General features: G+C 37.8%; 1 protein-coding gene across 2 annotated transcripts in view; it reads left to right on the top strand.

The window, feature by feature from the left end:
* The first annotated feature begins 8,530 nt into the window (after positions 1-8,530).
* The window catches only part of LOC143880325 (6-phosphofructo-2-kinase/fructose-2,6-bisphosphatase-like), a 55,127-nt gene continuing 40,683 nt past the window's right edge, over positions 8,531-22,974 (top strand). Inside the window, exons 1-11 of one of the 2 annotated variants that reach the window (XM_077383209.1) lie at positions 8,531-8,970; positions 10,579-10,642; positions 10,726-11,021; positions 11,722-11,940; positions 14,327-14,536; positions 15,545-15,637; positions 19,638-19,736; positions 19,878-19,907; positions 21,288-21,341; positions 21,573-21,626; positions 21,698-21,775. In XM_077383209.1, coding sequence (XP_077239324.1) covers positions 8,779-8,970; positions 10,579-10,642; positions 10,726-11,021; positions 11,722-11,940; positions 14,327-14,536; positions 15,545-15,637; positions 19,638-19,736; positions 19,878-19,907; positions 21,288-21,341; positions 21,573-21,626; positions 21,698-21,775 — 1,389 coding nt within the window. In that variant the 5' untranslated portion in view covers positions 8,531-8,778. Of the gene's footprint in view, positions 8,971-10,578; positions 10,643-10,725; positions 11,022-11,721; positions 11,941-14,326; positions 14,537-15,541; positions 15,638-19,637; positions 19,737-19,877; positions 19,908-21,287; positions 21,342-21,572; positions 21,627-21,697; positions 21,776-22,974 lie in introns of both variants that reach the window. The other variant, XM_077383208.1, reaches the window with a different exon arrangement.

Genomic DNA, 22,974 nt, shown 5'->3' with positions numbered 1-22,974 from the left:
ATTTTATACACCGGAACCACTACGGAACCACATTTTATACCCCGGAACTACTAGGGAACCATATTTTATACTCCGTAACCACATTTTATACACCAGAAACACTAGGGAACCACATTTTATACCCCAGAACCACTACGGAACCACATTTTATACCCCGGAACCACTACGGAACAACATTTTATACCTCGGATGTAATAACCGGTAAAATATATATATATATATATATATATATATACAAATAAATAAAAATGGCCTCATAGGTGGGTAATCATCGGCCATTACTCATTTTTCCCCGAGTTAATCGGGCATGAGGACATCTGGCATAATGGGGCGTACGCGATTCGAACCCAACGCTGAGCGAGGATTGAACGACTTCCTACTACTAAACCACCGCCCCAGATGTCAATTAAAAATGAGTAGATACTTACACATATTAAAAATTACCAATAGTCACTATTCATAATTACTATTCACAATAGTCACTATGCAGAAATACTACGTAAGATTACTATGCAAAAATACTATGCAAGTTCACTATTGAGATAAACTATTCAAAATTACTATTCACAGTAGGACCCACCGAGTACTATTCACAAGCGGGTCCCACCAACAGTGGGTCCCACATCAGCGGGCCCCACACAAGCGGGTCCTACCACAAGTGGGACCCACAACAAGCAGGACCCACAAATAGCGGGACCCAACGCCAGCGGGACCCATCACTAGTGGGAACCACTACCAGAAGGACACACCGCAACCACTTTCATTAACTCATTGGTTAAGCGGGTCACTCCACAACCACTATCATTAATGAGTAGTTGCGCTTCACCGACGAAAATAATAATTAAATAATATTAATCATCTTGTTACTATTCAAGCAGCCTTTACTATTCATTTATTTATACCTTTGCTATTCCTGTATTTTTGTAAAAGCATTTAAGAGAGTAGTTGTGAATTTAAGACTGTAGTTGAAAAAAAAAAACCTATAAATAGAGGAAGAGAAGAAGAAGAAAAATAAAAGAAAAGTAAAAAAAGAACGAGAGAGAAGAAAGAGTAAGAGAGAGAGGAGAAGGAAAATGAAATCTACTTCATCACTACCAAGGTAAGTCTTTCATATAGATAGTTAAAGTATTTATTATGGGTAATATGGTTGGTTCTACCACCTATGTAAATATTAGGATAAAGCATGCATAAGAGGCGATAACTCGCTATAGATTATGCAAGTTTTATCATCTTATTTAAACGGTGAAATGCTAGCATAATAACCGTAAAGTAAACTTTAATCAAAGAAAGGCGAACTGCTGAGCATAGTAGCCAAGAAATAAACTAAATCAAAGAATGGTGAACTGCTGAACATAGTAACCTTTGGGGTCCACATGAATAGTAACATGTGGGGTCCATATGAATAGTGCATGCTGGGCCCCATGATCTTAAAAATTTAATAGAAAGAACACTGAACACAGGGAACATTATTTTGGACATAGATGGACATTATCTGGACAGAAAGGACACTGCCTTAAAACATGAATTTGATAAAATTAGAATATATTTACAGGTTATCCACTCCAAGGTGTAAGCTCAAACAAACCTGTGACCGGAAAACTATATGTAAGGGTTTTCGTCCATTGATTCTCTTTTGCTATATGTAAGAGTTTTCTCCATTGATTCTCTTTTGATATACTGGATGTGAATATTTCATATTCTTTGATTATCTTTATACGAGTTTCTATCCTTCTAAGATCCACAACTGACGAGAATCCAAGGGGGATCCTTTCTTTCAGACCCCATTCCTTTCAGATAAATGATTTTACTGATAAAGCTATAATTCTATTTTGTATCATCGAAACTTGTTTCCGTGAGATATGTTTATGTTTAGAGTTTATCTTGTGATACCCTAATTCTGAATATAGACTGAGTTATGATATGATGACGGGTGGACGCGTTATAGTCCTCCATGTGCACGTGGGTAAAGACGACTCTAGAGAGTGTAAATCTAGAGGATTATAAGCCGAGGTATGGCTATGAATGGGCCGAGATATGGCTATGAATGAAAGCATCTATGCTTAATGAAGTATATATATATAATTCTATATATAATTCTTGATATCAAGTTCTGTAAGTTTTCTCTATACGTTTGGAAAGTATGTTATGCTTATTCTTTCTTTCCATGTTTATAATGTGAGATGTCCTATCTACAAAATATCATGTTCTTATGAGCTTGACAATTCTACATCACTTGTTGTTTATACCCTACTGGGCTATTTGAGCTCACCCATTTTTTTTCCTTGTTTTATTGTTCCAACCCCCAGGTGAAGTATAGATGAAAGATGAGGAATGCTAGAGTTGAATCCAGAACTGTTCTAAAGGACAAATATGTTTTAAATATGTATCAACTATGTCTTGAATTAAGATGTAATAAGTTAGACCTAATTTCTGTAAACCCTCTAAACGTAGTTGTTATATTTGAGATCTTGGGAATAATGAAAATTTTTGAGAAAGATGATGTAATATTCTTCTACGCACCGAGTTGGTATTCCAAAAAAATCCGGGGCGTTCCATCGGAACCACTAGGGAACCACATTTTATACCCCAAAACCACTAGGGAATCACATTTTCTACTCCGGAACCACTAGGGAACCACATTTTATACCCCGGAACCACTAGGGAACCACATTTTCTACCCCGGAACCACTAGGGAACCACATTTTATACCTCGTAACTACTAGGGAACCACATTTTATACCCCGGAACCACTAGGGAACCACATTTTATACCCCGGAACCACTAGGAAACCACATTTTATACCCCAGAACCACTAGGGAATCACATTTTATACCCCGCAACCACTATGGAACCACATTTTATACCTCGTAACCACTATGGAACCACATTTTATACCCTGGAACCACTAGGGAACCACATTTTCAACCCCGGAACCACTTGGGAACCACATTTTATAAGCCGGAACCACTAGGGAACCACATTTCATACCCCAGAACCACTAGGGAACCACATTTTATACCCTTGAACCTAGTACGGAACCAAATTTTATACCTCAGAACCACTGAGGAACCACATTTTATATGCCGGAACCAGTACGGAGCGACATTTTCTACCCCGGAACCAGTACGAACCAAATTGGGTAGAAACAAGTAATGGTCTTTTTCTAACAGAGAAAATGGTGGTTATAACTTTCTTTTAAAACCCAAGAAAACAATGAAAACAATTATACAACCAACATAGAACAACTTGGGTAATTTCTCTGTTTTTTTCAACACAAAACAATAAAAACAATGAAAACCTTCATAAAATGTTAAAACCCAACAAAACTGAAAACCTTCATAAAATGTTAAAACCCAACAAAATATGAAAACCTTCATAAACTGTTAAACCCTATTCAAGTAGAGGAGCATAGACTTACTTGGAGCTATATTTATCACCGAAGTTCAAATTTCTCACAAGTAATGGTGTTTTTTTTTTTAACAAAATACAATGGGATTGGAGCTTCCAAATGATTCCAATGGCTGCACTGGGTGTTTTTCATGTTGGATGGGTGAGGAAGAAGAAAGAAAAATGTGAACATAGGGATTAGAGTATAAAAAATGGTGGGAAAAAAAGTGGGGGTATATTTGTCCTAAAACTCATTCTCTCTCACATGACAGCCCTTTTTATACAAAATTTAAATATCTACCTTTTATTCACAATTTAGCATAAACTTTGCATTTTTTTAATCATTTGCCCTATAATATTAAAAGTAAGGTATGGCCCGCACCAAAGGATGATCCAAACCGTCCATTTGATGGGCCACAGCCTAAATAGGTTGTGCTCCAAAAGATCGGAGGGTTAGGATGAACCTATAGAAATGATTTTTGGGGCACAACCTATTTAGGCTGTGGCTCATCTAATGGACGGTTTGGATCATCCTATGGTGCAGGCCATACCTTACTTTTAATAAAGTGAGGAGTGCCCTCATCAAAATACAGTAGTGCTGATAACATTTCCCTAAATACAAATGTAACCCTCTATAGATCGGAGGGTTAGGATCAACCTATGGAAATAATTTTTGGGCACAAACTATTTAGGCTGTGGCCCATTTGATGGACGGTTTGGAACATCCTATGGTGCGGGCCATACCGTACATTTAATAAAGTGAGAAGTGCCCTCATCAAAATACAGTAGCGCTGATAACATTTCCCTTTAAAAACAATGAGGGCCTTCATTCTTAAGTGATCCAAGCCATCCAGAAATTGGGCCCACCCAATGTAAATAAGTTTTGCCTCGAAAATCATCTCTATAAGATAAGATGAACCTAACCCTTCGATCTATTTAGTGATGTCACATCTTATATATATATATATATATATATATATATGAGGAAAGTTTTTCTAGTCGGTCGACTAGAGAAGCTTCTCTAGTCCGCCGACCAAAAAACACAGTGGGCCCATGTTGTTTGGATGATTCAAAGCATTCATTTGATGGGCCCTATCATAGATAGGGCGTGCCCCAAAAATCAGCTACATAGGATTATCCTAAACCTTTGATTTGTGGAGGTTAAAAATGGATAGATTTGTGGAGTTTATACGCGTCCATTTTAACCTCCATAAATTGAAGGGTTAGGATGATCCTATGGAGATAATTTTTTAGGCACATCCTATCTATGTCAGGGCCCATCAAATGAATGCCTTGGATCATCAAAACAACGTGGGGTCACTGTGTTTTTAACCTCCACTGTCCATTTTTAACCTCCACAAATCGAAGGGCTAGGATGATCCTATGGAGCTGATTTTTTGGGCACACCCTATCTATAATAGGGTCCATCAAATGAATGCTTTGGATCATCCAAACAACATAGGCCCACTGTGTTTTTGGTCGGCGGACTAGAGAAGCTTCTCTAGTCGGCCGACTAGAAAAACTTTCCTTATATATATATATATATATATATAGCGGAATCCTCTAAGCTGTGGTGCTGCCACGTGGCACCCCCTCCTCTATCCCGTAATTTTAATAAGAAATCCAATACCCATTCAATTTTTACGGTCAATAATTCCAATACGTTTTTAGAAGTTTATACGCTATAATTAAGGCATTTACCTCTACGCACACAATCAAGGCAGATTGCATTCAATATGCAAGAGGCTGTCGACTATGCCAGAAACATGGGACAATACAACATGTCCCGATTACAATATTGCACTCAATTGTTAAAACCGCGGCCATTTAGAGGATGGACGATGCACTTAATAGGCAAAATCCACCCACCATAGTTTAAGCAACATTACTTCATAATAGTGGCTACGGATTACTTCACCAAATGGGTAGAAGTCCTGCCTATAAAATTGGCCACACATACCAATGTCATAAAATTCTTGAAGGAACACATTATCAATAGATTCGGTTTACCACAAACTATTACCACCGATCAAGAAACAGTGTTCGCCGGTGAGTCAGTGGTCACCTTTGCTAAGGAATATGGGTTTGAAATTGTAATGTCAACACCATATTATGCCCAAGCTAATGCGCGGGTCAAGTCTACAAAGAAGTCCTTAAATTGATTTTAGAAAAAAATGATAATGATAATCTAAGGACTTAACATGAAACATCGTAGGAAGTCTTTTGGGCTTACAGAACTTCGATGATGTCGGGCATGAGAACTACCCCATTTGATCTAATTTACGGGCATGGTGCAATTCTACCAATTGAAGTTGCCGTTCGGTTTCTTAGAGTGGTTGTGCAAAACAACATCTCTACTACATAAGACTATACACGAGATATGCTGACCGAACTGGAAGATCTATCGGAGTTGAGATTGGTTGTTTTGGACAGTTCATGACTAGAAGCTAAAGATGGCAGAGTCATATAACAAGAAGGTCATGATGGAGACCTTTGTAGAAAATGACCTGGTTTGGAAAACCATTTTACCCACTAGCACAAAATATCCAGTCTATGGAAAGTGGTCACCGAACCGAGAATAACCGTTAGTCATACATAAGGTTTTAAGTGGAGGTGCATACTACCTCAGATATTTAGATGGTAGAGTCCATTATTGGCCAATGAATGCAAAATTCCTAAAACCGTATTATCCTACTATGTGGGAAACTATGGAGGATAGCAAAATACACCGATCTGATAAAATTGATATAATTACAATAGCCCAGCTGTCACAGCTGCATAAGAAAAATTAAACATTTAATGGCTTTATAGCCAATAACAAGTCTATGGCTTGCATGCGAATACTAGAAACCCAAAAAAGGGTTTACAAACACTCTATGATCCTAGCCTAAGAGAATGGGTGCACCCATCGGCGTTGCCGCAACGCCTGTTTATTGGAAAGAAGTCTAGCAACAGACAGAGGGGCTTCATGACATTGCCTGACATTACGGAAGTACCCGGACTTTGATAGCATCAGCACTTCTGAAGATTGTCGCTGACCTTGCAACGTCGGGCATCGTACCTCTGTCGAGGGAAAGAGAACCGGCCACGGCAATGTTTGTGTCCACCGTGTTTTTAGCAACAAAGACCCACCGCACCAGTCAAGGGACCTTCGACAGCATGCATCGAGGGGAATGTATGTTCGCTTCGACCAAGATTTGGTGACGCTGGTACTATAGAAACTGGCAAGAGCTAAAAATAGTTTGGCGTCGTTCCAGTCACCGGTGGATTTGCTGTTTTTCACTGGCCTTAGCCTACAACCACTGAGTTAAGTTGGTCGCGAAGGTTTCTCCCATCATTTCAGATTCCACCAAAGCGAGAGTGGGGTGACGACCACTGCCAATGCTCGATAGCGAACCAGCACTCATGCCGCTACTAGAAGGGTATAACACAATCCGACGTGCTAGCTAAGGAGAAATAGGGGAGAAGATGGCCATGACTTTATGTGAGAGTCACCGGAAAGTCAAAGATCACCGGAGTTATGTGCAAACTCTTTGTTACAAGGGCAAACTCTCTGAATCGGTATGGTCATATGTGCAGATGAGATTCGCCTTCGAGGGATTAAATAAGGGGAAATTGCGTTTCACCTTACCGATGATTATTAATTGAGAGATATTGATTCGGTGTCAAAGACCCATGCACGACGGCCATGAAAACGAACCAAAGGGATAGATGAAAATGAGGTAAGATGAACAATTTGACGAAACCATAATTACCGTTTGTCCCGAATCGTGTTCTATGAGTTTCAAAAAGGCATTTAGAACACCGTAATGACACGTGCCCCTATACAGATATTGGAAGGCAAGGACGTCAAGCGACGGAGTTGGGTAGGAAGTTTGAATATGGGTTTCAGAGGGCTACACACTGATAAGCCTCGTCATCGTCTGGTGAAACATTCCATCAATTTCCACCAATCAATTGAATGAATAGGGGGGGGGGGGGGGGGGGGGGGCAATGTTTACACCCAGTTTAGACATGATTGGCCTCATCAGGTGACGGGTCGTTTAGACCGAGTTAGTAGAGTTATGTATTAGGTCGGTGTTTGATGAAAATGTGGAATAAAGCGCAAGCAATGGGATCTACAAAGTTGGGCAATTGTCAAATGTTCCTTCCCGACTATACTTATCTTTAAGCCCAGTCACTCAAGGGGGATCGAGTTATCAAAATACTTTTCGGAATCCGGATGAACCGAGTCAAAGATATGGCACTACAATTGCCAATCGTGGGAAGGTGGATGATAACCACACAGAATAATGGAGGACACGAGAATAAGGGAGCTTTAGCAGTTACCAAAAAGTCCCCCTCCCCCCCCCCCCCCCCCCCCCCCCCCCCGAGAACATGAGGTGATGATGAGCGATTCCCCGAATAAAGCTATATAAAGAGACATTCGTCTCAAAGAAGTGGTCCCAAAACCAAATTCAAACATGTTTTAGCATTTTATCTTTTACTTTTCAGCAGTGTAATTTTTTTCTTTTCATAACTGTAACCTATCTCCAGAATAAGGAAGCAATGAATTCATCTTCTCAGGTGAGCCTCTCTCTTTAATTTGACTATCCGTCACACAGGCGTTTCATTTGTGTCGTTTTGTTGTTTATTTTGAAATAGATGGTCTGCCGACCCTAAGACTCATTTGCATTCTGCGTGCATCGACCAATTGAGAGTCGTTCACATCTGTGCGTGTCAACACCCCCATCATTTGCGTCATGTCTGTACTGAATAAGTCCTTTCCATGTGTGTAAAGGTAGAAGGGCCCAATTAGGAAGTGTTGTTCGCCTCCTCTTCTCAATCGCCTGAAATCTAATCACAAGAGACGGAAACATTTCGGTCATGACCGCTTGAATAGAAAGCTGGCACACCTTCACACACAAGCTCACCCTACACTTGGTGCATTGACGCACCGAGTAGCAGGCAAATTTATACCAGAAAAACCCATCAAATGGGGGTTCGTATAATTAAAACGGTGAAGCGCACTTTGCCTCAAGGCCCTCGAGTAGGGAAGCTCTTAGTATGTACATTGCCTACAAGAGCGACCATTATCCTAAAAAAACAGGGGATCTCATTCTGTGGATCCCAGTGGAAGGACGAGATATAAATTAAAAAGGTGTAACGAATGAGAGGAAAGTGAGCATGTCAGATACCCCGTGCGCGTGATCTTCCCCAAGATAAACAAGAAAAACTTGTCTCCAACACCCTTCTCTGATCTCTCTCTCTACCACCCACGAATAAAAACAAAACAAACCCACATCCTTTCCTATCCCAAAACAACCACCACCCTTCGTCCATTACATTCTCCCTCTTCTCTCTCTGTCAAAAAGCATCCCAACAGTTTTCATAAAAAATTAGTTGAAAACAATGGGAACCGGGGCTTCAAAAAACCCAGACAATTCCCATGGCAGCAGGGAAGAGAGAGAAGAAAGCCTGGACCATGCAGGTGGGCAGCTCTACGTTTCCTTGAAAATGGAGAATTACAAGCTCAAAGATGACCTCATCCCTCATGTCTATGGTTCCGTCCCTCTTGTAGGCTCTTGGGATTCTTCTAAAGCTGTAATCTCTCTCTCTCTCTCTCTCTCTCTCTCTACATCAGAATAGATCCAAATGAAATTTCATCACATCTTTATTATCTACTTTCTATGTATCTGTTAAAAAGAACCCAAATGAACTACTGCTGGGCTCTCATATATAATGCTCCATAAATTTATAATCTCTTATATCCTATTGCTAGACCAAGAATCCTGGAACTGACATTGTTCCTAGGTTGGTAATTTATAATCTCTGATTTCTATTACTTAATAAAGAAAACATAGAAAAATCTAGTGATAAAAGATATAAGAGAATACAACTCAACTCAACTCAACTAAGCCTTTGTCCCAAACTAGTTGGGGTCGGCTAATGAATCCTTTAGAAAATTCTCATTAAGAAGGTTAAAGAATCTACCCTGCTCAAATTGACTAAGTCTAATCCTGACACTAGTTGGGTTTTTCTACATGGATAAAAGATGTAAGAGAGTATCTTCTTAGAAAATGTTGTTCAAAGTACGCATACTTTACAATGCTATGTATAGGTACAACATAGGAGAAGGAAGAGAAAAAAAGAAAAATAGAAAAGAAAACATGTGTCAAAATTCACAGATCCTAATTGCATTCAAGATTGGGAGCCTCTTGCCTCTGGCCTATTGAAGTTGAACTTTGACGAGTCTAGTGTGGGAAACCCAATACCTTTTGGAATTGGGGGTGTTCTTAGAGATGAGCACGGCTGAGTAAATTGGGCTTTTGCGGAACGCATAGGGGTTTCAGATTTAAATGAGGTATAAGTGCATGCTATTCACTAAGGTATAAAGCTTCTAGGTAATGAAGAGTTGAATAAAGTAGTGGTAGAAGGGGACTCACTTAATTTGATACTATGGCTAAAAGGCTCCCATTCTCATCCGTGGAGATTTGCTACATTTTTTTTGGATGAGATTCAAGATAGGGCAGGGGAGTCAAATATATCCTACAATCATGAGAGGGGATCGGCAAACGGCGTAGCTGATAGGCTTGCTAGAGAAGGAATCTCGAGAGTGGGGTTGGAATTGTTTGATTTCCTGCCTCCTTGATTCATTTTCCTTTCTTGCTTCCATTTGGGAGTTTGATATTGTTCTTTTTATGTTCTCGCCGTCGTCCTTTTTTGCTTGTACAGACCTCGGTCTTTGCTTGTTATTAATGAAATTTTTTACCATTAAAAAAAATTCATACCTTTAGCATTCTGACAGGATTGGAGGGTGTGTATATACAATATGTTTCTAACTAAAAGACTGTAAGACTGTCAACTCATCTCTCTCAAATGACGAGAAGTGTGAGACCGCTCATCTCTCTCTCTTCTAACTCCCCGTCCCCCCTCTCAATAGTAGATGCTAAAAAAAGAAATGATATTTAAGGGGTGGTGATAAGGGAAATTGGACAATAGACTTATTTTCTAATACTTAATATGCTCTAATATTTTATATAAAAAGATGCCACCGGGAATATAAAATATAAGAGCGCCAATTGTAGTTCCATTCACATATGGCAATATCTACTTCTATCTATCAGGAATAAACCCAAGTGAAATTTCATTGACATATGCAATACATACTTATTTCTTTCCTAAATTGATGCACATTTCTATTTCTTCCAGCTTTCCATGGAACGTGAATCTACTTCCATGTGGGAATTGAGTTTCGTTGTGCCTCCAAATCATGGTAAAATCTGTTATTTTTGTTATTTTTATTTTTTTTAGTTAGTTTGAGAAGGGTGAGCTTATCAATTAATTCTTGATTTTCAGAAACTTTGGATTTCAAGTTCCTTTTGAAACCCAAGTACAATAATGTGCCTTGCGTCGTGGAGGAGGGTCCTAATCGACAGCTCATCGGAGGGACCTTGCAAGGGGATGCCAGGCTGGCTATCTTCAAGCTTAGTAGTGACGAGTTGCTTGAATATAACGTTCTTATTAAAGCTGATAGAGTCTCTCCGTTCGATCTCGCTGCTAGTTGGAGAGCTTACCAGGAAAATCTTCAGCTTTCGACTGTGCGTGGGATTCCTGATGTTAGCATTAATGCAGTGCCCGAGACGGGTTTTGAGGTATGATCTAATTTCCCTGATTGAGAATTGGTTTATCTTGTATTCGAGATGTTATATTTCGATAACTTATATGTTTACTGTTGCATTGTCTTCCGTGCGAATGTGGATGTAGAAACTGGGCTGTACTTCAAAAAGAGTGTGTTGCTTGTGCCACTTAATTTATCTACCAATACTGTACACAATATGATATTTCGGTGAAACCATAATGAGTATCGATTGCTACTATTTTTCAAACCAGTCATGCACATGGTTACACTTTGCTGGTTCTCTTTGCAGCACATATTTTTTATTAACGACATTGATATTGGTCCAATGTCCTTTCTGTTGAGATAGGAGAAACATATCTAAAATGCAAGAGCCATTGACAGTAATGGGAAACGTAAATAAAGGCAAATACATAATGTAAGATCTAATGACTAACTGCTAGTATGCCACTAACACGGACATGGATCTGTAGGTGTATTCTTTATATTTCTTAGTGAAGTAGTTTTCCTCACTTGATAAAAAAGTAATTTCCCCCCCAGCAAGTGGTGAATTATTTATAAACAGTTTTCAATTGTTCATATAGCTTCGATTGAAGCCCCACATGACAATTCTTGAATTCTATATTGCCTAGTTGGAACTCAGATTTTTTATGTGATGCATAGATCCAATCTTGTAACCTAATCGCACTTGCCATCTGTTCCCTTGATTTCCACAGAATGGTTCTTCGGCTAGTTTGGAGCTTGATTTAGAGCACTACGTTGTTCCCGCTCCAACTTTGGCAAACTCAGGCTTTGTTTATGCAGCTAATATGTCAGAAACTCCGAGATCATTGGCTCATGTGGGAATTTTTTCTAACACCGGTATCTCAAGCAATGTTTCACCGGGCTCAAATAAGGCTGGCATTTTTTCTGTCGATCGGCCTGTGATTAGAAAGGTTTTTCCCATATCATTTCTCCACATTTGGAATGCCATTTAAGTAAATGCTATTTTACTGAAGTATCAGACTCCATTAACTGATTTGATGTAAAAGTTCACTACTTTTAGTTTAGGCTGATTTGCTATTATTTTGAATCAAGGTTGTGAAGTTATTCATCATTGATTTGTTATTGGTCACCATAAAGTTGTTGTTTCTTTTAGCATTTAGCACCTAACATTTTTGCAACCCTCTAATTTGATCAACTGAAAACATTTTGTGTTGCTAAGTTGCATTTATAATTAACTTAACTCTTGCATAATTTTTTGAGTTATTATTATCTGTCAACTTAACCCACTCTATCGGACACCAGAAATCACACAAGAACATAGTTACTGTAAAGTTTGATATTTTGAAATGATAACTTCTAGTCGTAGACAATATACCTTTCTTGTGCACAATTTAATTGGGCGTTCCAGACTAAAATGGTTTTTAGCTTCCATTTTGCAAGAATACCAAGGCATATTTCAGGCCTGCTTTGAATTTTCTGGATATTATAAAGGTTTCTCTCTCATACTGTGGGTACAACAAAATTTAGTCATAGCTTTAATTGATTTTTTTCAAGTGGAGGAAAAGGTCTAAAGAAAGGAAAATTGTAAAGTTTGTGAACTTTAATGAATTATGCATTTTTTTCTTCAGAAATGTAACAGATCTTTTTGGAAATTGAATGAGCCCTCTCCATAGTTATGAATACCATTTCTTTTGGCATTTCATTTTGTTCAGTGGGATAGGACGTCCTTGTGTTTGATGTGTTTTGGTATTCCATTTAAGAAAAGGCACTATGATTGAAAAAAAAAAATGCAAAAAATAGTCAAGAAATAGTCAAGAAATTGAAAAGAATGCAAAAAATGGGAAATATTTTGAAAAATATAAAAAATCATTATATCAACCAAATTTAACAAAGAAGAAACTTTTTTTTTTTTTTGAATAGGAAATTGCATTGCAAAAAAAAGGGGAAACAAAATACATCACGACAAGCTTTCCTTGCATATCGAAGAGTACACTTCATTCACAAACAGGAATAGAATTACACTGTAGCGAAAACATTGCTAATGGTTAAATCACTCCGACCAACTCCTTGCTAGGATCTCAGCTTTTGAGTTAGCCAACCTTCGTTGGTGTTGTAATTGCTGCTTGATTAGTCTATACAAGCCCAATATTTCCAATATGATGGAAGCCAACTTCCATGACCCACCGATCCCCAACTTCCAGCAAGTAGTGCTCTAGCTCCCGCTATGCTTGAATTCGTTGCTCCACATGGTCCTTAGAAGCAATTAAGAGTCTTGCCTTCATGATCCCTAAAAATTACCCCAAAACTGGTTGGCCTAGGATTCCCTTTACAACTAAATTGACGGACCCAAGAAATAATGAAAGTCTTTATTCACCTAATCAATCACATGAGTCAAAACTAAAATCTCGGTCAAAACTGAAATTGAAATCACACATACCCGAAAGGTACGTTTTTCGGCCGAAATTTCGTTTTCCCCCAAAATTTTAGGATATTCAACCAAAAATCTCGATTTTTTTATTTTTTTGTTATGCCAGAGATCTTTGTTTTGGATATAGCGGCGGTCATGACTGCCCATAAAAGGAGTTTTAATTATTTAAAATTTTCCTGAAATTTCGACTGAAATTTGATATGGAGTAAAATATTATTTTTAACGGTTTCATCGCCTTGTACAAATACTCCATTGTTGGTTTGTCCTAGTGATCTACCAAATGAAGCACTCTCACCAAAGGCTCACATATGTTCAAAATACAGATGGGCCAGAAATAATTGTCCAGGAGTGTTTTAATAATTTTTTGACTCAATGGATATTTGACATTTCTATTAGAAGAAATGAAGAATAATCGTCAGTTGTGAGCTTGAGTCTCTAGCTTGGAACTTAGCTTCCCCGCTTCGCCTATGTTTGGGCTGTTAAATAATTATATTCAATCAAGGGACATCGAAAGAATATGTTGAGATGGACCACAATCTAATATTAACTAAATAACTGTTCCATTCTTATAACTGGTTACATGTTCTTTTCCTGTTTGTTTTTCTCTTATTGTCAAAAGCTTCATAATCATGTACTACCCACACCCATTTCCTATACAAAATCTTGATGAAAAATATTTCTCCTGATGCACCATTCCTGATTATTTACTAAGTGCATTCAATATATTGTAAGGCTTTTAGTTTATTCTTCAGAATTCTTGAATTTCTTATAATTTATTTAGCACATTTTCCATTTTTGGCCAACTTTAACAGCAGATATGAATCTTTCTGTATCTTTTGCTTCCAGTTTGTCCATGGCTTGGTTCTGAGCCTTATGTATCCATTGATTTGATTGGGTTCTTAATATAGGATGTGGAAGTCATAATCCCAGATCCTTTCAAAGACTTTCCAAATTCAGGTATGGTTGAATCAAAATCAGTGGGAAGACTTTCACCCATGCAAAGGCAAGATAGTCATAGAGGACTCTTTGTGGATAGGGGCGTGGGCTCCCCTCGGCTCATTAAATCAGCTAGTGCAGCTTCTTTCACTAATGATCTGAAACCGGATTCTGAAACGAAGGTATGTACAATAATACATGATCTTCTAACTTTTATTCAGTTTTTGCCTATGTTTGTCCTAAATAAACTTTATGTGAGAAATCATTATTTTTAATTTCGATATTGTCCACCCTAGACTTGTAAGGTGCTATGTCACAAATGTCTCTGTTCTTTTCAAAATATATCGATTTTATCGCAATATTTTGCTAAATCGACAAAATCCCAAAATAATCCCGAGAATTTAAAAAAATATAGCGATATTTTCATTTATCATGATAATATCATGATTTTTTATCGATATTTTTTTCTTAATCTATATAATTTTAACTATTTTAAAATAATTTTATTTTTATCGTTTTTCCCGATATAAACCCAAAAAAAATAAAAATATCCTGAGATTTTCCCTTCCCGAGAAATTCCCAGGAATGATATTTGTGACATATGTAAGGTGCACAATTGAGAAAAGTTTTATCTGCTTATCATGTTGTAGCTAGCACAGGTGATCACCTATATAAATATGGTATTAGAAATGTCTCTATTACCTGATTGTTAGCCTTACAGGACATATGTTGTTATTCGAAGGGATACAATAGTTACACACTGTCTATCAATTTCTGTTTCTAATCTCTCAAGATGCATTATTATTGTGAAACAACCAATTACTCCAGCTTAAACTGTTGTGGATGGCATTATTTAATCCTTTAACATGCCCCCTCACGTGTGGCTCCTCTTTTTTAGGGTTGGCCTACACGTGGCACATGTGGCCCCTCTTTTAGGTTGGCAATTGCATGTGCATTTTTAATATCAAGGAGGTTTGAACTCAGGACCTTTTGCTCTGATACCATGTGAAACAACCAATTACTCCAAAAGCTTAAGCTGTTAAAGATGGCGTTATTTAATCTTTTATCATTTAACAATTATTATGTTATATGAAGTGGGGTTACTTTTGTAATTACTACATTTGTTTTTTTTTTTTTAAATTTCCAGTGGTGGTCCTTATACTTCATTGTTTTGTACTAATTGTTAGAAGGCCATGCCGGCAGCAGCTGGAGCAGTTGCAGCGGCAGCTGTTGCTGATCAAATGCTTGGACCAAAGGAAGATAGGCAATTGGCTATTGTTCTGGTATTTTTTTTTAAATGAATCGTGTTTAACCTTCTTTAAACTGTAAGTTCCTTTTACCCTGTACAACACTACTTGTACATGCGTGAGATAATATGCTGAATGTCTGATGTGTAGAACATCATTAAGAATGAATAGCCAGTTATCCTTATTGAACTATATGTCTTTTTATTGAGGTATATGTTATTTTATTAAAAAGTTGCCTCTTAAAGAAAAAAAACTAAACGTACCTGTCAACGCCTCATTTTGTTTCTGCCTGACTTGACATTGGTCATCCCCGAGGTTGTGTATTCTGATGATGGTGGTCATGGTATATTGAGTGCATAAAGTATCTCTTTAATATAATTAAGGCTGAAATGAATATTTTTATACGAATCAACATTGATTACAATGTGTGAAAAATAGCCTAGAAGCTTAAACTAATAGGAATTTTAATTGATCCAAATTCAAAACATAAACTATACATCATTTTAAAGTGCCCATCAAGCCCCTTCAATTGGTCTACTCTCTCTCAGGATCAGTTTCACCTGTTTCAAAAATCGTAGATTGAGCCTGATCAGTGCCAATCGGTACTGACTCTGCCAATCAATTGTGAACTATACTGATAACACATTTCACGGTACCAATCATTAGTAAGGAAACTTATTCTTAAAAATTAAATTTCAAACTTACCCTAACCGCCTCTTTGGAGTTTTTTTATTAGGTTCTCTTAGGATGATTCCCAAAGCGGATTCAACCTCTAGGAAGTGGACGTTTTCATACTTAAATCCATCTTCAACACAAACCCTCTTTCCAATAAAAAAAACATTCCTATCTTTTAAACTTTTGAGTTTGACCATCTACTTCTTGGTCTTTTTTCTTAAATTGTTTATGTTGACTTACCAACTTCTCCAAAAGCTTAAGCTGTTGGAGAAAGGCATTATTTATCTTTTATACTTCAACACTCCCCCGCATGTGTGGCCCACTTGGCAAACACATGGCACATGTGGTCCCACTTTGGGCCGACCATCGCATGTGGATTTTTGCTATCCGGGAGGTTTGAACTCGAGACCTTTGGCTTTGATACAATGTTAACTTACCAACTTCTCCAAAAGCTTAAACTGTTGGAGAAAGGTGTTATTTATCTTTTATACTTTAACTGTTTAGAAGGTTTCCTAATTGATTAAAAGCTCGATTTTATTCCAACATCGTCTTCAAATCATTTTCCTTGAGGCCCAAAACTCTATAAAAGGAGGTGTGCTTTGAAGAACTCTTGACACAACACAACAACCCTAAGATATAGGAAAGACTGCTCATACTGATTCAACCTCTAGGAAGTGGACTTTTTCATTCTTAAATCGATCTTTAATCCAAATCCTTATTTCTAATAAAAAACATTTCTATCTTCTAAATCTTTAAGTTTGGCCATTTACTTCTTGATATTTTTTTTTCTAAAATTGTTTAGAAGGTTTCCTAATTGATTCAAAGATTGATTTAGTTCAAAATCATCTTCACATAATTTTCCTTTAGGCCCAAAACTCTATAAAAGGAGGTGCTTTGAAGAACTCTTGACACAACACAACAACCCTAAGATATAGGAACGATTGCTCACTACTATTAGATATTTCTTTTCGTGATCAAGTCTCTGGGTTCTCTCAATAGGGATAACTGAGGAACACTCAATCTCAAGCCTTCTTCTCCCGTTAGAGTTTAATGCTTTCTTTTAGAGTGCATGAATAGGTTCTTTGTTAGTTTGTAGTATTGTTCTATTCTTTTGTAGCTTAGTGCGTTCTTAGGATTTCTATTTGTTTGGAGTGCATGCGGTGGTTTATAATAATGTTTGATTTAGTTCATATACTTGGGATTAATTTCCTCAATCTTTTATATTTTTGATTTTTCTAGATTTTGGTTCACGATTTGAGATTGGTTTTGTTTATGCTTTCAATCTCTCGTACTGTTAATCTTATGTTTTTGAGTTTATATAATGATTTTTAAACCAAAATATCAGTTATTTCTTGTAACCGGTTGAAATCCAGAAAAACCGACACAGCACCGATAGGTAGTCACCATGGCCGATCCATGGTCTAGCACGACTGATCGGTTACGCTTTCTACCGATAGGGCTGTGAATGCCAATTTTCAAGTGTTTTTGAAACGTCTCGATTTTATTTTCTTGTATGGTTTTTATCCCTTGATTAGTTAGTTGCATGTTAGAATAGTTGTTTAGCATTATCTTGATACCATGATTAGTTAGACTTAAATGCTGATTATAATCAAAAGGAAAATGATAAGGAAACCGAGAGTATAACCGATCATTGGAACCCAACAATCAATGCAAGGCACGTGGAGTGGAAAGTTCTTCTCCCGGTTACCACAATTGTAATTAATTTTAAAATTATTTTAAGATCTAAAATATTGAGACTATTGTCACCAAAAAGGAAAGTCTCTCTCTCTCATTGCCGCAATCGAGATCTTCTCACAACAAAATTCTAACACCAAACATTTGGAGCTCAAAACCTTGGTCAATCTCCGAATCTCCACCCACGTTTGGCATCGATTTTCCTATGATGGGTCGATCTCCGAATCTCCACCCACAATCAATGCAAGGTACATGGAGTGGAGAAATCTTCTCCCGCTTACCACAATTGTAATTAATTTTAAAATTATTTTAAGATCTAAAATATTGAGACTATTGTCACCAAAAAGGAAAGTCCCTCTCTCTCTCTCTCTCTCTCTCTCTAATTGCTGCAATCGAGATCTTCCAACGGTTCCCACAACAAAATTATAACACCAAACATTTGGAGCTCAAAACCTTGGTCAATCTTCGAATCTCCACCCACGTTTGGCGTCTATTTTCCTATGATGGGTCAATCTCAAAGAACAGAAAGGCGGGGGGGGGGGGGTTCAAAGGCTATTTTGTGGGGTAGCAGAGGAAAAAGAGGCTGGAACAGTAATGGGGTTCAAAGGCTGTTTTGTGGGGGTTTGTGGGAGATGATTTCACTCTGGATTTGATGGGAAGATACTATGGAGATGAAATTGAGGAAGGAGGTTTGGTGGGTTGAGGTAGGGTGTTTTTTGAAGGAGAAGAATGTGAAGTTTTCTAGCCTTGTGTGAAAGAAAGCTGAGATTCCTCTGAGATGGATGGAGGAGAAGGTCCAAGGGAAGATGGAAATGTTGTAAAAAATGGGGAAAGAGAAGCCTTATTCTGCGATTTTGGTGACTAAGAAATGGAAGCAACTCAAGGATGCACTGACTAAAACGCATACCTTGATTAGGTTCTTGGTTTCCTCTCAATTTCCTCCTCTTTGTGCTCCTCTCCTCTATCTTCTCACATATCTACTGTACTCACTCTTCTATTTTTATGTTAAGGAAGCTTTCCGAGCCCACTAGAGTTGGTGGCTGAGATAATTACCTTATTATTTAGTCTGGGGTCTCAAGATTTAAAGTCAGAAAAGAGATTAATGGTGTGGGTTTTAATCTCAAGCACCACATCATTAATCTAATGTAATGATACAAATGAGTAAAAAACCATAAAAAGAGAAAAAAGGAAGGAAAAATGAAAATAAACTTGTTGCAAGTGATCTTGAAACTGCTTTCTTGGTCTTGAAAGGAAAAAAATTGATAGGAGGGAGGGGAAAGAAGGCTTAAGGGAAACACTTCCCCATGCGGAATCAGCTTCAACAATTTATTTTCTTAAAATCTGAATTGAACAAAGAATAGTAGAAGATGAGAACCGGGAGAGTGTGTTGCACTCTGCATGGTGCGGCAGGTATTTGTCAGGTTTCCACCTCCGTTATACCCCCAGTTCCTGAATGACATAGATGCACAAGAGTACTTCTTGTCATTCATGGAGCACTTGGTGAAGCAATTCGAACACTTGACATCTTTTTCGTAGTTTGAAGACTATATTGGACGCACATCTTTTATTTTTAATGGAAATCAAAGGATATATTATACTTCTGATTTCCTCTAAGCACATCACTCTTACTCCAAGAGATGATTTTTACTGTTTGCTTGGGCTGCAGGTTGGGTTGCCAGCCCGGGGCAAGACTTTTACCGCAGCTAAGCTTACACGATATCTCCGCTGGTTAGGTCATGAAACCAAACATTTCAATGTTGGCAAGGTGAATCCTTCTTTATCATATCCACACCTCTTCCTATTGTGCAGAATAATGTTTCACTGCTATAAATTTCTCTGATAAGTTGCTCTCGTTTCTGATAAGTTACTCTCGTTTCTTGATTGTGCCACCAACTTTGTTATGCAGTATCGTCGCCTCAAGCATGGAGTAAATCAGGTAAAATTTATAATATCTTTTCTTTGTTCCATAATGGTTTCACATTTCATCACATGGTTGCAACCAGGGATTGAAATCCCGAAATTTCGGCCGAAATCTGGTACCAAAAAAAGAATTAATTAATTTTTACGAAATTTAGGCCGTAATTACCGAAATTTCGGCAATTTTGGCTGAAATTAGTAAAAATATTAATTTTTTTAAAACATTTTGAATTTCTCGAAATTTAAGCTGAAATTTGCGCAAAATTTCGGTTTCGGTCCCATCCGAAATTTCGTATTTCGGACGAAATTTAAAACCATGGTTGCAACATTCATGATTCAGATAGTATTCTATGTGACATCATATTTTCTACCTATAGATTTCCCTTCATGTCTTTGTATGGTTATATTGTTACTATGTAGTTTATGCTATCATCTTTTCATTTCTGGTAGGGGACTTGTTATGCCCTATTTTAGCTCAGTCTCTTGTATATTGTTCTAAGTTTTCCTTTATTTGTAGTCATTTATGCACTATCATACCACATCGAAGAATGAACAATAAAATTGAAATTTCACTGACGATATTTGTATCAAGTCCACCTCATTATGGTGTAAATGAGTTCAATAATACACGTGCAGCCAGACCATCATTCTTGACTGTCAATCTGTTGGGCCTCAACCTGGATTTCCAGTTCTCATAAATTATCTTGATTGGGCAATACTAGTCAGCTGGTCATGATAATTCTTGGCCATTCCTTTGAAGGCGACCTATCTGATGGTTAGGATTGTCCGATTGATGTGTTTTTGTGCAGTAGCTATTGTGCGACTCACTGGATGGATAGACCTGTGAATGATTTGACAGGTGATGTGTCCAATACACATTTGCACCACAATCCAGTTCAAATATGATGCTTCTTAGAATATAAATTTCCACCTTGTTTGAGGTGGCCTTTGAGTCAATGCCCGTGAAGGAATTGACATACTGGTTCCGTGTCGACATAGGACAGTTAAGTGCTTGCATGTCTTTAATGCCTTCAGGAGTATTCTCAGGCCACAATATATTCCGGTGTTTGGCGAAGTGGGGGAGGTTTTGTCTGCAAAGTTGGTCTGACTTTATTTAATTGTGTCTAATTTAATGTAGAAAATGCTCCATAGATCGTATAAACAATATCAGAAGCCAAATGCAAGTGTGGATTCTTTGCTTTGGATTCATTTTCTTGTGTTCTGTATTTGCGTAACATTTATTTAGCTCAGCAGTGTTTATCCCTTGTCCATTTTATCACTGTAGTTTCTCCTGAAGTTCTCTGTTTTCCAGTTATGAAGATTTCAATCTGCTTTTTCCTTTTTAGCAAGTTTTTACTTTAACTGAGGGCTTATATATGCTGGAAATCTTTGTGTGCAGTCTGCTGACTTTTTTCGTGCCGACAATCCAGAAGGCATTGAGGCACGCAATGAGGTGAATATTATGTGGACAGTGGAATGCCTTGTTCCATAGGTTTTGATCATTCAGTGAGCATATTTTTTCATTTTCTGTTGTTCTGTCGTCTTGTGTAGCATTGAATTAACTTAATGACTCTGTTTATAACTAGTGATTTAGATTCCATTTTAATGTTTGTCAAGATTTTCTTGTTTTAATCACATTAATCTTCTATGATTTGCTCATAGTAAGTATATCCCATGCTAATAGGTCGCAGCCCTGGCAATGGTTGATATGTTATCCTGGATGCAAGATGGTGGCCAGGTAAAGTTTCAGAGCTTTAGCCTTCTAATTTCATCTCAAATTTTTACTTTAAAAATCTTATTATATCATAGGTGGGTATATTTGATGCGACAAACAGCACCCGAAAACGAAGGAATATGCTCATGAAAATGGCTGAAGGTAAATGCAAGGTATTTTGCTGAACATCTGCATGGCATGATAGCTAAGATGGATGGAGAGTTTTCCATTGATTTTAGCATGTTTTGAATTGTTAACTTACCAACTTCTCCAAAACCTTAAGCTTGTGGAGAAAGGCGTTATTTATCTTTTATACTTTAACACTCCCCCGCACATGTGGCCCACTTGGAAAACACGTGGCACATGTGTTCCCACTTTGGGCCGACCATCGCATATGGATTTTTGCTATCCGGGAGGTTTGAACTCGAGACCTTTGGCTCTGATACCATGTTAACTTACCAACTTCTCCAAAAACTTAAGCTGTTGGAGAAAGGCGTTATTTATCTTTTATACTTTAACACTCCCCCGCACGTGTGGCCCACTTGGCAAACACGTGGCAAATATGGTCCCACTTTGGGCCGACCATCGCATGTGGATTTTTGCTATCCGGGAGGTTTGAACTCGTGACCTTTGGCTCTGATACCATGTTAACTTACCAACTTCTCCAAAAGCTTAAGCCTGTGGAGAAAGGCGTTATTTATCTTTTATACTTTAACATGAATGATATGATGACGGAGCTTGTTAATTCTCGGGTTTCAGATTAGTTTGAACTTTGTAGTGTAAGTTGATGTGATGACTCTACGTTTTTTGACTGATATCAACACTACATTATGTTAAGAAAAAGGAGTGCAACCTCGATTTATAATATTCATTTAAACATAATTACAAAAATGCTACTAGGGCCATCCTAGTGATTGATCCTATCAAATTTAGTAATTTACATAAAACTAACACTAATTAGCATGAGATACTAACTATAATGAACCTAATAAATTTTGTCGGTGTATTGGGTTCTGTCTAGCTCAAGTTCTTCAACAACCACCACAATCCCCCCCCCCGCACGCGCGCACACACACACACACCAAGCTGAAGCATGGATACCATCTGTGCGTAGCTTGGAAGTTGGAACAAACCAAGGTTTTAAATTTCGGTTTCAGCCGAAATTCGGGAAAAAATGAATTACTGTTTTAATTCGAAATTTCAGCTGAAAATTAGGTAAATTAGTAATATTGTGAAAAAGATTCATTTTTCCGAAATTTCGGGTTTTGTGTAGTTCGGTTTCGGTCCCAACTGAAATCCGAAATTTAGGTATTTCGGCCGAAATTTAAAATGTTGGAAAAAACACCACTTAACTGAAACACATCCACTCTTG

This window comes from Tasmannia lanceolata, unplaced genomic scaffold, assembly GCF_043159265.1.
Source record: "Tasmannia lanceolata isolate RefF3 unplaced genomic scaffold, GAP_Taslan_0.1 ptg000006l, whole genome shotgun sequence".
NCBI classification, from domain to species: Eukaryota; Viridiplantae; Streptophyta; class Magnoliopsida; order Canellales; family Winteraceae; genus Tasmannia; species Tasmannia lanceolata.
This window is presented reverse-complemented; position numbering and strand designations above follow the sequence as displayed.